The sequence below is a fragment of the Harmonia axyridis genome, chromosome 7, assembly GCF_914767665.1.
Source record: "Harmonia axyridis chromosome 7, icHarAxyr1.1, whole genome shotgun sequence".
NCBI lineage: Eukaryota > Metazoa > Arthropoda > Insecta > Coleoptera > Coccinellidae > Harmonia > Harmonia axyridis.
In genome coordinates, this window is record NC_059507.1 from 22,714,001 (window position 1) to 22,731,614 (window position 17,614).

Below are 17,614 nucleotides of genomic sequence, written 5' to 3' on the forward strand. Positions count from 1 at the left end.
ATATTTGAGGCTTTAACGAGCAACCCCCTAAGAGGCAGCACTTCAACCCCTCAAATTTGAATACCTAGGGAATAGAAGTTGAGTGATACTTCATTTGAAAGGTCTTGGAAGCCTCTTTACAACGGTGTATGAAAAATGTAATGTTGATGAACAGTTTTTGCTTCCAAGACTTTTTAAATGAAGTATAACTTAACCCCTCTTCCCTATTCAATTATGAGGGGTTGAAGCACCCCCTCTTTTTTTTGTTTATTTATTTATTTATATAAGCAGGAATACATACAGGAGATGATCACCCAACACGGTATCCACTATTTGGAAACTCGAAGTGTGCTTAATTGCTTAATTAACTTAATTGCAAAACAAAAATATATAGATACACATATACAGGGTGGTCATTTGAAAACGAAACAGACGAGATTACAGACGAAATAAAGTTTTTCGATAGAAAATTTCTATCGAAAAACTTTATTCGATAGAAAATTTCTATCGAGAAACTTTATTTCGTCTGTAATCTCGTCTGTTTCGTTTTCAAATGGCCACCCTGTATATGTGTATCTATCTATCTATCTATCTTTCGATAGAAATTTTCTATCGAAAAACTTTATTTCGTCTGTAATCTCGTCTGTTTCGTTTTCAAATGGCCACCCTGTATAATGAAACAGTATGAATAAAAAAGGAAAACCAAAATATAGTGAGACAATAATAACAAAAGAACAATGATATATATATTGAAACAGCAATGAAAATGATAACAAAAAAAAATCTCACTGACACAAATACATCCTTTTGAGTCTCAGCTTGATTGAATCTTGACTCATATGGAACAAATCTATAACACCTAAATAGTTACAGCATCGCATCATCCTGCAGAGATGAGGGTTGTTCGTTCAAACCTGAAATATTCGTCAAAAGATGCCCCCCAAACAAAACCATTCGATATGTTTCGGAAATTTTTCCAATCATTATGGGATGAGAAATATACAGGATGACTCGTCTGAGATGGAACACCCTGTATGTGTGAACTAAATCGAGTATGCATTCAGCTGATTAAAGTCCACTATGGAGAAAATGGATTCCAGAAGATATACAGGGCGAGTCCAAAGATATCAAGTTCTTCGTAATTTCCAAAAAAAAATGAGTGGTGGAATTTCATTTACTTTCAGATATCAATATCAATTGCGATTGATGATGTTAACATTTCCTAAATTAAACTGACATATCTATTATGTATGTATTTACATAGTATATTATGGTATTTATTATCAAACTGCATATATCTAGATGCCTGAAATTCCGGAATAGTCGATTACCAACTCCATCGTTCACGGTGAAAGTTCACTCGGCAGTTAGTTAAATAAAATATACAGGGTGGATCAGAAAATAGTGTTATATACTTATAATTTCCTCGAATAATTTTGTTTGATTTTAATTATGTTGAAATATTTCCATGAATATGTGTTTGACAGACATCTGTATAGATAAATTCTGAACACTGTTCTCTGAAATACACTCAGATACAAAAAAAATATTGATATTTAGTAAAATTTGAAGTCTCATAGTTTTCTTATTTTCAACTCAATTTCCAAAATTCTTTCAGTTAACTGAAGATAAAATTATTGATTTCCATTTGCATATTCAATCTTTCGTTAAATGCTGGCTTATTAGTCACTATACAGAGTTAATCAAAAGTTTGTTGTTAAACCTCAATTTTGAAACATCCTGTGCAATAATTTCGTAGTCGAATTTTTTCAAGTTACCAATTTTCATCAAGAACAATTACTTTCCAACATTTTGTTTTTTTATTCATGGCTTTAAATGTACTAGTTAGTTTTTGAGGTACAAATTTAAAGGTGCTCAATTTAAAGAAATGAAGACATTTTTACGATATAGCATTGTTCATTGTGCCATGCCAGTGCGAAAGTTCAGTTTATGAGTCTACCAATGAGGAGGCAACAATACATATATTATTCAGTGATAATGATATAATCAATCAATTCAAAATGTATTATTGAATTCGAGTAAAAACTCACAACAGATCAATTCAACTGTAACGTGAATAACCTAAAGAATAGTAATTCACGTAACAAGTCCGGAAAATAGGGTTTTTTTGGACGAATAGACAAAATTCCAGGACTCGCTTACGCTCGTCCTGGAAGTGTGTGAGTCCAAAAAAACCATTTTCGGGCGTGTTGCGTACAATGTTTTTTCGGCAACCATGTAAAATAACACTATCGCTGCTGCTTTCCATATTTTATTGCGATTGCGATCAAAAAACATGCAAATTTTTGACAACTAATTTCATATGAACTGTCAGACGTTATCTCGGTTGCTATGGATTCTATGATTCTTTTCCGGCCTAGTCCGGGAAGTACGTACTTTCCGGACTAGGCCGGGAAGTGCTACTTTCTCAGAGAAAAAGCGTCCGGGAAGCGAGCACTTCCCGGACGGTTGCCGAAAAAAGTTGTTTTTTGAATATATTTTTATTTATTGCCTGCATACGTCGGTTCATACTGTTAATAGGGTTTCGAATAGCACCCTGAGAAAAATTTTATTTCTTCAAATGAACCATTTATAACAAGTACTTTTTTTAAAATGAACTAGTGCACTTGAAGCCATGAACAAAAACAAAAATAGAGTTCAATAACAAACTTTTGATTTACCTTGTATACTGACTAATACGCCAGCATTCAGCAAACGATTGAATATGCAATTTAAAACGAACAATTTCATCTACAGTTCACTGAAAGAATTTTGAAAATTGAGCTTAAAATAAGAAAACTATAAGACTTCAAATTTTACCTAATATCAACCATATTATACATACCTGAGTGTATGTTGATTGATATATATATATATATATATATATATATATATATATATATATATAAACTATATGTATATGCTACGAGTTGAAGTATACGAATCAAGTAAAGTTGAAGGTCTCGAAAAATAACAAAAAACAATTAAATAAAATCATTGCATAACGATATTATAGGTGACTGAATAAGCAGTTTGATAATAAATACGTAATAATCGTCAATCGCAATTGATATTGATATCCCACAATATATCTGAAAATGATTTGAATTCTACAGCTCAGTTTTTGGAAATCATGCAGAACTAGATATATTTGGACTCATTATGTAGGTGTATCTTCTATAGGTGCAGGAATCATTTTTCTCTATAGTGGATTTCAATCTATAACAACAACAAACGCAATTTATTGACCAAAGGCCAATTGACCATAGACAGTATTAGTCCTGCAACCACATTTCAATCTATATTATCTAAACAGTTGAATTTAGAGCATTGATGCAATGCAGACTTTTTATCATCATTACGAGTTCTATAACATAAAAAATTCGAGAGAATTCTGCGGAAGCCAATTTCCCTTTGATGCAATGTGTGGTCCTTTATGAGTGTACGACCATAGGTACTCTTAAATAGGGTGGCAACCACCTAAAGACTTTCAAATGTCAATAGGGATGGAGTGACAAATAATTTTGAAGGTTTTACAATTCTATTTATGGATATTCAGAACGTTTCTGTTTGGTGCTGCCTAAGAATTTAAATACCACCCAGAATCAAAGGATAAAAAATTCCAACATCTCAATACTTAAGATTCGTTACGAAACTCAATTTTTTATTTGCAACGTTTTGTTTTTACACCAACAAAAGAACGCCAAACAAAAAAATTTCGAGAAAAGTTTTGGACGGCGGACAGACGAATTTTTTTCGGTTTTAAGATTCTGCACCTTTATAAATGTTTAAAAACAACTCCATAGGTTTAGCATTTGAAATAATAAACCACAATCGAATATGAATTGTTGAACTCTTGAAATATATAATTCTATACGTTGATGATGACGCACCGTACTTATTTTCAGAACAATTCATTACCTCATAAAACCAAGTTCATTGACAATTCACCGTTTGATTCCACTACACCCATCTTCGTTCATCTATAGTTACTCTATCAGCATTTGAATATTTTCTACGATTTTCCCTTTATCGATTTCACTCCAAATCAGTCGTTGTATGTTATTAATTTCACTTCAGGAAAAATGACAATCGATGATTTAACTCTTTACCATATAAAGACGTATAATCTTCACATCGTCTACCATATTGTGTCCTTGAACCCAAATCTATTATAAAAAGGAAATTTATTGGGTGTCTAGAAACGATATGACTGACTGTACACTGGGTTATTCTATAGCTCAAAATAAGACAAAATGAGGACAGCATCGAAGTGAAGTCAATTGCGGTCTTGGAGACTACATAACTTTATACAGGATGGTCCAACAACAACTTAATACCTCCATTTTCCGACTTTGAAATGAAAATGTTGAAAATCACTTGGATCCGTCAATTTCTGATACCAGGGGAACAACTTTTCCGCCTTTTTTAACCCTGTTGCTTTAACCTCGTAGCGGGGATGAGCACAACCTCTTGATTTTGAAAAGGGATTAGGGATGTTGCGAAAACTAATATCGGAGATAGTATCGAGTACTATCTGACCCTAAAATTTCGCTTCAAAATATCGATAATGGAATAACAGCGAAAATAGTGAAAGAGACAATGTGGAATTTATCTCGAGAATATTATTCGTATCCGACACATTTCAAACATATTTAGTTGTTGTACTCTTGCACTATTTTATCTGTCATATCTTTATCGATGGAAATTGGAAGTTTTGAAGCGAAATTTCAGGATCAGATAACATCTTCAAAATGAGGTATCGCAACTCCCCTCATCCCTAATCAAAATCAATGGATTGTACCCACCCCGGTTAGGGGGTTGCAGTTACGGGGATGCGAAGAGCGGAAAAATTGTTCCCCCTCAAATCAGAAATTGCCGGGTCCGAGCGATTTTCTACATTTTCATTTTGAAGCCGGAAAACCGAAGTGTTAAGTTTTCGTTGGATCACACTGTATAAGTAGGTACATTTGTAGTTTCGAAAAGTGGTTGGAGCATAAATGAACACTAAAAAGCTGACTTCACGTCGGTGCTTACTTCTTCTTGATATTCTGCTTGAATTTTCTATGGTTATTGGTTCTGATGACGCTATCTACAACAAATTTTGCAATGAGTTTGAAATGGTTAGTCTATTGTAAACACGGAAATATTGGGTATTTCGTTTCCAACCTCCTTCTTGAATTTTTTTCGGTTCTGGTTATGCTATCAACACAAAATTTTGCATGAAGCTTTAAATTTAATATCAACCATCAAAATGCCTAATCGGTCGGTTCTGTGGTCACGGAAATATTAGGTAATTTTTTTAATATTTATTTATTTTTTCTTTTTGCATTTTAAATAGATCTGGTTGTGCGATCATTATGAAATTCTGCATGAAGCTTGAAATTGTTATTTAATATCATCTATCAACATCTCAACCCTATTGGTTCTGTGGTCTAGGCAATATTGAGTTATTGTTTTTGATATTCCCGTTGAATTTTCTATGGATCTGGTTGTTGGAACCAAAAAATCTATTGTTTCAAGATATCTCTCCGAGATATTACCGAATTCAATTCGTGGCTGACTAAATTATGAATTTGTAGCCAATTTCGAGTTAGCACGTCTTTCGAAAAAGCTAATCATCTTTGGATCTGGAATTCCAAATTTTGTTCTGTAGAAGCAAATTATACTGCAAATTGAACAAGCAGTTCGATATATTGCTTCGTTCATTCCTTAAAAAAAACAGCGGTATACTTTTTTCTCCGAAATACTTGAGATGTGACCGAATTGCACGCCACTGGTGTTCCCCGAAAATCTAAAATATCTTCATAAAATAGCCCTTAGGGAGTAGGGTAGGCATGCAAAATTTCGTTTGAATTCAAGCTTTTTTATGGAAGCTATTGCATAAAAATATTTTTTTCTTGTAAACTTCAACACCCTGTATCTCTCTCAGGAATCGAGATAGAGGTATATAATATACATTTTTCCGAATCAGGACAACCAGGAGAATAACCCATTAAATTTGATCGATTAAAACTGATACACCCTGTATATGAAACATAAAACTTTTTTGTTGTAATTGCTCTAGGAGAGTTGAACTGCCTGTTTAGCTTTATATCGATTTAAACATTCCAAACTCACATTACCAAAAATCGCGTTGTTTACCTTCTAGGTATGTGCCAACAATTGTGCAGGTACAATAGAAAACAATAGGGCTAGTGCATTCTGACATCAACTTTCTTTTCACTAGCGGATTCAGAACTACATGCATTTTCTACGTTCAAAGTCAAATCAGTTGCATCAAACATGCCGATCACGTGTGCTCTGGCTTGCGCGGCCCGCTTGATATATTAGGAAATTAACGTTTGAAATTCACGATAACGTTCGGAATTTTTACGATTCCATACAGGATCTAGAATTAAAACGCCTTGTAAAGAAAGGGAAAATTATCGAAGTAACGTTACATGTCATTGTGTTACGTCGATGGACCGTCATTGTTCTGTGGTTTAATCATAGTCCTGATTAAAATAAATTTTAGAGTTAGGTAATAGAATGGCTCGTGAAAATTATGTAATAGCTGGGGTATTAACCTGGAGTTAATTTCCCGAAAACGGATATTACTAAAGTATACGGAGTGTAACGACTAACGGGACGAGGGCGTTGGCTATAGAGCAGGCATCTATATGTTTTGAAATGGAAAAGAAAGTTCATTCCAAGAAAAAAAATAGTGATTTTCTGTGCTCTATTCTGTAGATATATTTTTGAGTTTTCGCAAATGAGACGACCGGAATATCATAAGATAAATTTGAAGGGAACAAGGTTTGCTTTCAAACTAAAGGGTAGTGATACTGGTGAAACATTTGAGCTGTTGGGACAAGTTAGAGATGGAAAAAATCGAAATATAATGCGACATTCAAGAATAACTAAGAATATCGTTGCTGTAGCCCGTAGTGTTGATGAAAACCTAGGTTTGTCGATTTCCTGTCGATTTAGCGAATTAGGCATTTTTATGGCCGTAACTGGAAGATAATGATGTAGACGACGTTTATTTTCAAAAGGACAGCGCTATGAGCCACCCAAGCAAAGAAACAATCGTATTTCACAAAAAAAAGTTGCATGGCCCTGTTATTTTTCGACTCTGAAAATGTTCCTGCCCAAAAGAAAGCAAACATTCAAAAAAATCTTACGTCCCGTTCTCGGTAAAAGTTTAGAGTACCATCGACCGTTGCCCACTCTGTATCTTATGATTCGAACATCCCTTTATATGCTATCGCAGATGACAAAAACAATTTCCCAATTAATATGTCGCCAAGGAACAACATTTCTACCTAGAAAAAGACGTGTTGCAATATTCGCCAACAACATATCTTACAAAGAACATTTATCTCACTCCTGTCCAAAAGTGAAATTCACTATCCTGCTTTATATCTATACACGGCAAAAATTAAGCAGCCAAACCCGATACAATTACGTAATGCGATTCAGGAAAATCATTTGGAACATTATTTACAACGGTGTTGTCTCAGAATTTAATCTGTTTTATAGTTGATGGGATCTTGTTTCCTTTCTCTGTACATTTGAAGCCAAATTAATCTGCTTGTTATTAATTATTGCTATAGATACGGTTTTCGTTTACTGCTTCAAGGCTTTTGCAATTTTATTTTATTGGAGAGTAAAAAAATTGGAGTGGACTTTATGAAGCAGGTGTTTATGGGTTCTTAATTAATTCCTTCTTCATGACTCATATGTTTCCATAGATATATTCAGCGGTTCACTCAATCCCGGCTCTAACCGGTAAAAACACATGTTTTTCTTGAAAATTCGATTTTATTTTTCAATATAATCACTTTTAAGAGAGATATACCGGCTGTCCCAACGAAAATTTGAGCCATTCCTCAGAACTCTGAAACCAAGAATTTCCGAATTTTTGGTAGATAAAAAAAAACAGGTCGACTTCTGTTTTGAGTGGGAAGAATTTCCATCAAGAGTTCTTTTCGAAAAAACCACCCCCATGAAGGGGTCATCAACCTCCAACATTTTTTGAATAGGGCAGAGATGTCGAATGTTGGTTAGTTTGAAATTTATTCATGTTCTGTGCACAACCCAGTTAAAATTTTTAAAACGTGTTCACTATTCACGAAAAAATGTAATATTGAACTTACTGTAGGAAGGTGATGATGAATAGACAGTTGAACCGGCCAAACTCAAGAACCTAAGGGCCGATATTATAAAGGATAACCGACGGTTCAACCGTTGCGTCAACTACCAAATTCCTCACCAGAAATAGGGAATTTGGTAGTTCAACCGTCGGTTATCCTTTATAATACCGGCCCTAAGAGTTATGAAGAATCCAAAAATAATAAAAAATAAAGGATGAGTCGTTGCAACCCTCAGATGTTTTTTTCGGAACAATTTCGTCCTAGGAATTCTTTCTCCCTAATACAAAACTTGAAAACTATTATTGGATTCTTCAAAACTTTAAGTTCAGGCTGTTCAACTGTCGGTTCAACATCACCTTTTATCAAATATTTTATTCAATAATTCAACATGAACTAAGGAAAACCACAATTTCTTACTGGGTGGAGTAGTCTGTGAATTCCGGAAAACATAAAAAGAAGCTAAAAGTTGATGTTAGGATAACTAAATTTGAGATTTCATGAATTGTGATTTATTGTTCGTTGGGATGTTGAGAAATCCATAAACCAATCGAATTTTCAATTGCGAATAATTAATTACAATTCATGAAATATCAAATTTAGTTATCGAAACATCGAATTTTGGTTCCTTCCTGTGTTTTCCAGAAGTCACAGACTACTGCACTCAGTTAGAATTGTTGTTTTTTCCTTAGTTCATGTTTTTCCTCGATAACTTCAAGTTTTTATTTTAGATATAGGGTTTGCTTGAGAAAACCACTCTTTTCATACGTAGAATTGACTGAAATAGTAAAAAATATGAGTAGGTCGTAATTTGAAAATCTTGAGTTTTGATAAATTGGAATTGTCCAAGTTCATGATCTTCTCATGAACACCCTGTATAAACAGCCTTATAATAATAAAGAGTGTTTTTTAGAGCTATAGAACTTTAAATTGCAATGAAACAACGATAGATTATTCGATTGACATGAATTTTATTTATCCGCAAGATAATCTTGTGGCATTACATTTTAAATATGATTTCTGGCATATGACCGCCACGGCTGGCTCGGATGTAGTCCAATCTGGACGTCCAATTTTCGATGACTTTTTCCAACATTTGTGGCCGTATATATCGGCAATAACACGGCGAATGTTGTCTTCCAAATGGTCAAGGGTTTGTGGCTTATCCGCATAGACCAATGACTTTACATTGCCCCGCAGAAAGTAATCTAGTGGTGTTAAATCACAAGATCTTGGAGGCCAATTCACAGGTCCAAAACGTGAAATTAGGCGGACACCAAACGTGTCTTTCAATAAATCGATTGTGGCACGAGCTGTGTGACATGTTGCACCATCTTGTTGGAACCACAGCTCCTGGACATCATGGTTGTTCAATTCAGGAATGAAATCATGCCTCTATACTATACTATACCGATCACCATTGACTGTAACGTTCTGGCCATCATCGTTTTTGAAGAAGTACGGACCAATAATTCCACCAACCCATAAAGCGCACCAAACAGTCAATTTTTCTGGATGTGACGGTGTTTCGACATACACTTGAGGATTAGCTTCACTCCAAATGCGGCAGTTTTGTTTGTTGACGTAGCCATTCAACCAGAAGTGCGCTTCATCGCTAAACAAAATAAAATGGACGTAGTACGCGATACGTATTCTGCACAGAACTATTATTTTCAAAATAAAATTGCACTATTTGCAAGCGTTTTTCAGGCGTGAGTCTATTCATGATAAATTGCTAAACCAAACTGAGACTAAATCACTTGACAGCTGTTAAATCGGTCGCCATCTTGAGCAGTAATGCCAACTTAAAGTTATATACCTCGAAAAAAAACACCCGTTACATATTGAGAGAATCGAAAATGAAAAAGATATTTCGAAAAAAAATTTCCTGAGAAAATATTTAAAAAAAACGTGAGTGATCGTTGCAACCATTTTTTCTTCATAAGAATCCCATTAACTATCTATAATGATGCAATATTATACTGAGTGTGCCTTTTGAAATAAGAAAGTGGTAGTCTGTTTCCGATATCACCGGAAATTGTGGAGGCCTGAAAATATTTCAGGGAGAAAGATCAATCTCAAACCCCAATATGAAAAATTATGATTAGTTTTCCATAAACGTCTAATAGGCGATGAATCGCCCTGTATATCTCAAAATTCTTTCAGAAACAATCGACAATTCAATATATAGGTTGATATCGGTTTAACAGACACTATTGGCGTGTTCGACTGGCTGCACCAGTTCGATTTAATTCGAATTTTTGTAGAGCTAAATGACATAATTAGGTCGAATTAATTCGCACTGGCGCAGCTAGTCGAATACGCTATATGTTTTCTGCTGATCATAAAACTTCAATAATTGAAGGGCAATGTGAATTATAATTTTGAAATGGAATACTATGTGGATTTAATCATGGGAATCCATTAAGATTAAATTAGTGATGGTTTTATCAATAGAAATCGAGTTCATTGATAGCAAAATTTGTAATACAAAGTATACGAATGAAGAACTTCTGCAATTTCTCTAGGTCGAATTCAAATAGATTCCAACCTCGAAATAAGATAAGAAACTTGAAACGATCAAGATCAAGTTCAATTCTTCGGAGCAGCTCTTCAAAATCAACTAATTAGCATGACAGGTATAGCACACCGACTTCCATTGAAAGATAATCCGCACAATGCGCCTCCAGAATAGGTAATCACTTTCTTCTCTAATACTTTTGCTATAATAAATTAATATTAAACAGCTAATTGAATTTCAACCCTCGTCTGGAAGAAATGGTCGATATAAAAACAAAAGAAAGTTATGGTTTGTGTCTGTTGTTCGCTAGTTGTTCCAAGTGTTAATATGTGTGTTGTTTAGAGGACGAACAGTTTTGTGATTTGTGAAAAATGAGTAAATTGCTAATAGTATGTACGAATCAATCGATAAAATCACTTATTCGATATTTCTTATGGATTTCCAGTGAACGTTTCCACATTCTGTGATCGCCTAATCCTAGATACATTGTAACGAGCATTTTATCTAATATCTATATCCAACAATAAAAAAACAATATTTCAAGTTAATACGAAAACCTTACCTTTCATCTGATCCAACTACCTCGCTGTTCTAGGATCATAAAAAAAAATTTAATTGGTTAACCTAGAAGGATATGCTTTTTACGGAAATATTGGGTAAATTCTGTTCGAATTTTAGATCGCTCTGATTACGCCATAAACATTGAATTCTTCATCAAGCTTTCAATTCTTTTTTCACTTTATGTATATTATACAGGGTGAGTCAATAGTGCTCGATAGGTCGATAACTCCTGTGAATTTTGGGCTAGGAGAATGATGAAAATCTCAGCGCATAAGCTTAAATTATTTTTGACTCTACAGGCTAGTCCGAAAGTCACTCATATCTGCTCAGAGCAAACTTTTTTCATAATTTCAATGAGATTGAAATGAGGACCAGTTCGATTTGAAAAAAGTTTGCAGACATCCGAGCATATTATATGAGCGATAAATAATATTGATGAGACTCTTTTAGCTGAAAGTATGAAGTAATCTCTAAGAGAATTCTAACTATGTTTCTGTTTGTTCACGCGGTCTCCATTTAATTTTATACAAATGAATGTCTTGAAATATCTTGATGATTTTTTGATTTGGCTTATCTTTAATTGATATTATTAGAAGGTATTAAGTAGAATAAATTATACATAAATAGTTCCTTGTGACTGATACCTTCACCTATTGTATTAAGTAGAGTTAAGTGATTTTATTCCTTTGAAATTGTAAGCGTGAAAAGTATACTACCAGGACCAGCTCCGTCACAAAAAAAGAAATGCGAAGCATTTCGAAAATGATTCATTTTAAGCACAATTCGTCTAAACAAAAAATGAAGACTACTCACTGGGCTATCCGATAGGCAAAAAATATTCAGAGCATGCTATTTGAAAAAATGGACATTTTTAAAAAATTGCGGTGTTTTTCTTACCACATACAGGTGGTTAGAAACGGTAAAGGATCACTCTACAGAGTGAAGCAAAAACCTAATACAGTAAAAACAGTATCGGCCTCTGTTGAAATTGCGTGTATATGAAGAAGAACAATTTCAAGCCTCGTGCTCAGAATCATAAAAAATCCAAAAAGAAATTGTAAAAAGTGCACTGACGTGAAATCATGAACTTGAGCGCTCGATCATCTATACGCCAATTTCAATAGTTTGCGACCATTTCTAATCCAAAAATATAACGGTCCGTTCGGGGAACAAGCGTTCATAATGTCACCTGGATTTCACAATATTTTATAGACAGTCATCAATCATCTACAACCTTGGCTTCTGTAAAAATGAATATTGCACATGCAATCGGGCAACAAGAAACCGAATTAACTAGACCACACAAACCCACTCGAAAACTCAAGCACAAATCCTTCAGACAATGAAAGTACAATAATTGTGAACAACGTACATGAATTCGATTCGATATACCAATTTTTATAGGTTCTGTTATTGTCAAGGTTAATCGAGAAGAAGTATTTTCGACATGAGTTTTTCAATCATCAAATATTGATTTATTTTGAATGTTGAATCTGTGGAATTGATTAGTCTCAGATTGTTCTTCCTTCAATTATATTGAACCTTGCTTTATAGTCCTTCGACAAAATATACCGCCTTAAAAGATTGGATAACTGAAGATATTGTCATCAAATTTTTTTTCTGAAAAGCTCCTCTGCTATTTATATTTTTATTATTAAAGAAATTACAGAGTAGAGGCAAAAGCCTATTATTTTATAACTTTCATCATAAAATGACATCGTAAGTAATACAAAAACGATGTACTTAGTGAATATCAGATCAAAAAATTACAATCCAAATTAATGTTATTATCACTCCACAAACCGAAAAGTGAATACTATGTTTAAAAAAAAATTGCAATACTAAGATGCTCCATTGAGAAATAAACCAAGGTCCAATCAATCTGCTACTACCGTTCATATAATGACATCTTGAGCAATCTACATAAGTATAATTTCTCACGGTAATTCACCATCAGATACAACTGAAGGTTCAATTCCAAAGAAATTCCATCTTTCCGTAACTTTGTACTCGACCTGACCTCCATGAGGTTAACGAATGTTTCAATGACAAACAATTCTTCGCAGATCTACCTCTTCCTCCACTGCATTTCGACATTCATCCTGTGCGATGGTACTTTGGACGAACAGAACACCCAGAGCGATCTAGATCCTGTGAACGACCATGAAAACAACGAAGAGAAAGAAAAGGATCAAGATAAGAGGACCATCTTCAATTCTGAGACGGATAACTATGGTTGGGCCAAACATGTCGGTGTCCATCCTTCAGGGTTCAGATATGTGTTGGGTATAGGTCCGGTCGACTTGAAGTATGTTCCTGTTATAAGGAATCCGTTTAGAGTTGCCAATCGACCAAGATGGCCTTCGAAGGTTTTCAAACCTTTCCGACCAGTCAAACATGATCACGGGTGGAAGCATGTTAAAGCTGTTATAAATCCTGCATTAGCTTTACGACCAGTAGTACCATTTTTCAGGCCGGTAGTACCGCTTGTAAGGCCTGTAGGAAGGCCAGTTTTTAAGCCAGTTGTTGCTCATCAGTGGCCAAACAAGTCTTGGCAACATGACGAATGGAAACAGAAACCTGCAACTCCAAAGCCTATAGTCGCCCTCACTCCTGTCAGTATTCCAACTTGACTTGGTAGCCTTTCTCTAATTTAACATTTTCATCAGGTGGTACCTGTGGTCAAGCCCATTCCAGTACCTCAAGCTGCTCCGGTAGTTCCAGTGAACCCGGTAGTTCCTTTGCAACCGGTGAATCCAGTGGTTTCGATACAGCACGTGCATCCAGCAGTACCAGTCAACCAGGTGCTACCATTCCAGCATGTAAATCCTGTGGTCCATGTGCAACCTGCTCCGCCACCGGTGGTACCGTTTCCTACCACAATTTCTACAGATCCTTGGGTACCATTGACAAAACCAGCGTACCCATTGGTACCACAACAGCCCTTGTTCGAAGTTACCAAGCCAAACTTACCGGTACTACCGCTTGGAGCTAGTTTTCCATCTCCAGTTCTTCAACAGGCTCCAGCAGGTGAAAAATGATTACTTATTCTTGACTCGACACATTATACCCACGTGTTTAATTTATTTTCGACATATGAATTAGCCGTATATAGAGTGACCCACTTAAAAGAGTACAGCCGGATATATTTTATGTATCCATTTTTCCAGTAATCGATAAAATAGGATACTTTTCTTTGAATAAGTGGCTGATGAGGTAGGTCAGAGGTTTGCTACCCTACTTAAGGCGAAGATCGTCAAAAAAACCAACGAATATAAAATAACAAGATGTCCGACCCTCTTAATAAATAAACATTAATTAAGCTCTTTCGGTATTTTCAGAAAAGTAAATAATCTTGAAATTTTTTATGTGAGCCACTCTGAATAATAAGGAAACAGATATGATTTCTTCTAATTGAACTAAATCCAGTCTTTCATTTGTTGCGGATTAGTGAAAAATGAGATCTACAAACCTTCATTTCGACAGACCCAATTGTAAGAATCGTCAGAAGTTTTCTAGATTGGTTTTTCGCTTGAAATCAGCTATAAATATATGATAGACATTCTCTAAAACTCTCCTTTTTTTTAGGACCAGGGATTCTCTTCCAAAAACCCCAAATAATACATCAAAATCCCACACCAATCGTAGAATTCCATGGAAACCATCACCACCATCTATTCTCGCCAAACGGTTACATAAACTTCCACAAATTAGCTTCCATACAACCCCAATATGCGCCCCAATTCACCCAAACTCTGCCACAAAATGCACCAACACAAATATTTTCAACTGGCGTGCAAATTCAGCAGAATCCTCAGCTTTTCCAAACACCTTTTGATGCAGGTCGGCCTATTCATCAGTTCCATCAAACAGTACCACAGGTCACTCAAGTTCAGCAGTTGCCACAGCCTGAACAACAGTTTGTACCACAAGTTCAGCAGTTGCCACAGCCTGAACAACAGTTTGTACCACAAGTTCAGCAGTTGCCACAGCCTGAACAACAGTTTGTGCCACAAGTTCAGCAGTTGCCACAGCCTGAACAACAGTTTGTACCACAAGTAACGCAAGTTCAGCAACAGTTGCCTTCACCAGAGCAGCAGTATTTCCATCAAGCAACACAGTTTCAGCAACTTCCAAATCAAGAGCAGAACGTGAACCAGATACAGCAATTTTCAAACCAAGGTCAGCAAGTTGATAACCAGTATTTGCCTCCGTTGGCTCATGGGCAACTTCCCCTGGAAGGTATGTTAAATTGTAAGTTTCAAGGGTGAAAGATTGATGTATTTTTGTTATAGGAGAGACTGGATCCCAGCAACAGCCACAAAACCCGTTTATACCAAATCCCCAATCGAACGTCTTCTTTCAAGGTCAAGACCAACAATTCGTAAACAACAACGACATTCAGCAACAATTTCAGAGTTCCAACAGCATCCAACCAGGTCAGACTGACGTCCAAACGCCTCTTTATCTCCCTACACATTATACCTACAATCCATCTCAAGTAGAAACATTTAACAGTGGTTTGAGTTCTCAATTTATGTCAAGTCAAGATCCTGGGTTTAGACCATCAGCTCAATTAGAGCCTCCATACAATAATTTTGGTTATAATAGGAGGGAAGATGTTGGAGAAGAAGAAATGTCTTCTGTTGAGAGTAGTACCTGATATGTATCTGTGTTTTAGTTAGTATTGAATTGTTGACTATTGTGTAAATATGATTACTAATTTATTTGACGAATATATATTTTTTACGAAGATTGTTAGATTCATTTCGATGATGTACCTTTTGTTGAAGTGGTCAAATGACCACTTATATAATGCTTCAGATGAAGCATTATATAAAGAGTTCTTTATAAAATATTTGAAGATAAAGTGATAGCTGAATGTATGTGTTTTGAATGTAACAATTGAGGTTGAAGATCATTGACTGTTTGAGGACATTCTAAGCCGAGTTTGGTCTTGTACGATTGCGTTCGACTCAATGATTAAGAATTCGAGGTCAAAATCAATTATGTCTGTCCATCCGGTAACTCTCGAACGGATTTAGGGATTTGAAATTTTCAGAGTGGATTCAGAGTCCAAATATCTTAGTGGAGTTCAATTGCTTCGTTCTATGGTTACAGGGGATTATTGGGATTACACTGCCACTCTTTCGTCTCAATATTTTATGCAACATTGGATATCGGATACATTTCAATTTACTGTAAACACGGACCTGTAAATCTCCGAATAATCTGAAGATCCATAAAACGCCTCCAAGAAAAGAGTCTAAGGCAGTCACCATTATTCAGTTCTTGTACTGACAAAAAATTATAATTTATGTTACATCTTGTGAAACACCCTGTACATCAATTTTCAAAAGTGAAATCATCTTAAATAATTCATTGATTCGATAGCCCAGGTCCGTACTGAAAAAAAAATATATTTTATGTTACATCTTGTGAAACACCCTGTACATCAATTTTTAAAAGTGAAATCATCTTAAATAATTCGTTGAACACTCTATTATTCCTATCGAACAAGCCCGTTGTCAAACTGCCACATTTCGTATCATTATTTTCAGTGCCATTGAATATGGGTTATAAAGAGTGTTTTTTTAGAGCTATAGAACTTTAAATTGCAATAAAAGAACGATGGATTATTCGATTGACATGAATTTTATTTTTCCGCAATATAATCTTGTGGCATTACATTTTAAATATGATTTCTGCCATATGACCGCCACGGCTGGCTCGGATGTAGTCCAATCTGGACGTCCAATTATCGATGACTTTTTCCAACATTTGTGGCCGTATATCGGCAATAATACGGCGAATGTTGTCTTCCAAATGATCAAGGGTTTGTGGCTTATCCGCATAGACCAATGACTTCACATAGCCTCACAAAAAGTAGTCTAGCCGTGTTAAATCACAAGATCTTGGAGGCCAATTCACAGGTCCAAAACGTGAAATTAGGCGAATCGATTGTCGCACGAGCTGTGTGACATGTTGCGCCGTCTTGTTGGAACCACAGCTCCTGGACATCATGGTTGTTCAATTCAGGAATGAAAAAGTTAGTAATCATGGCTCTATACTGTAACGTTCTGGCCATCATAGTTTTTGAAGAAGTACGGCCCAATGATTCTGGTGTTTCGACATACACTTGAGGATTAGCTTCACTCCAAATGCGGCAGTTTTGTTTGTTGACGTAGCCATTCAACCAGAAGTGCGCTTCATTTTGTCGACGATAAAATGGACGTAGTGCGCGATACGTATTCCGCACAGAACCATTATTTTCGAAATGAAATTGCACTATTTGCAAGCGTTGTTCAGGCGTGAGTCTATTCATGCTGAATTGCCAAACCAAACTGAGAATAAATCACTTGACAGCTGTTGAATCGGTCGCCATCTTGAACAGTAATGCCAACTTAAAATTATATAC

The 17,614-nt window shown here is 35.5% G+C and overlaps 2 protein-coding genes across 4 annotated transcripts in view; one reads left to right on the forward strand and one right to left on the reverse strand.

Annotated features, from left to right (window-relative positions):
• The window catches only part of LOC123684799, a 69,136-nt gene that overhangs the window by 6,584 nt on the left and 44,938 nt on the right, over positions 1 to 17,614 (reverse strand). Inside the window, exon 1 of one of the 2 annotated variants that reach the window (XR_006748185.1) lies at positions 6,124 to 6,213. The exons of the other annotated variant lie outside the window; for it this stretch is intronic. The gene's annotated coding sequence lies outside the window, so the exon portion shown is untranslated. Of the gene's footprint in view, positions 1 to 6,123; positions 6,214 to 17,614 lie in introns of those variants that run through there. 2 annotated transcript variants of the gene reach the window in all.
• Positions 10,920 to 15,949, forward strand: LOC123684795 (MAGE-like protein 2). 2 transcript variants are annotated; one of them, XM_045624246.1, is made up of 6 exons: positions 10,920 to 11,024; positions 13,263 to 13,811; positions 13,866 to 14,226; positions 14,785 to 15,087; positions 15,130 to 15,438; positions 15,492 to 15,949. In XM_045624246.1, the coding sequence occupies exons 1-6, from the start codon at positions 11,007 to 11,009 to the stop codon at positions 15,857 to 15,859; spliced, it is 1,908 nt and encodes a 635-aa protein (XP_045480202.1). In that variant the 5' UTR covers positions 10,920 to 11,006; the 3' UTR covers positions 15,860 to 15,949. The 2 variants fall into 2 exon arrangements, with proteins under 2 accessions (XP_045480202.1, XP_045480201.1); XM_045624245.1 differs by having other exon boundaries at positions 14,785 to 15,438.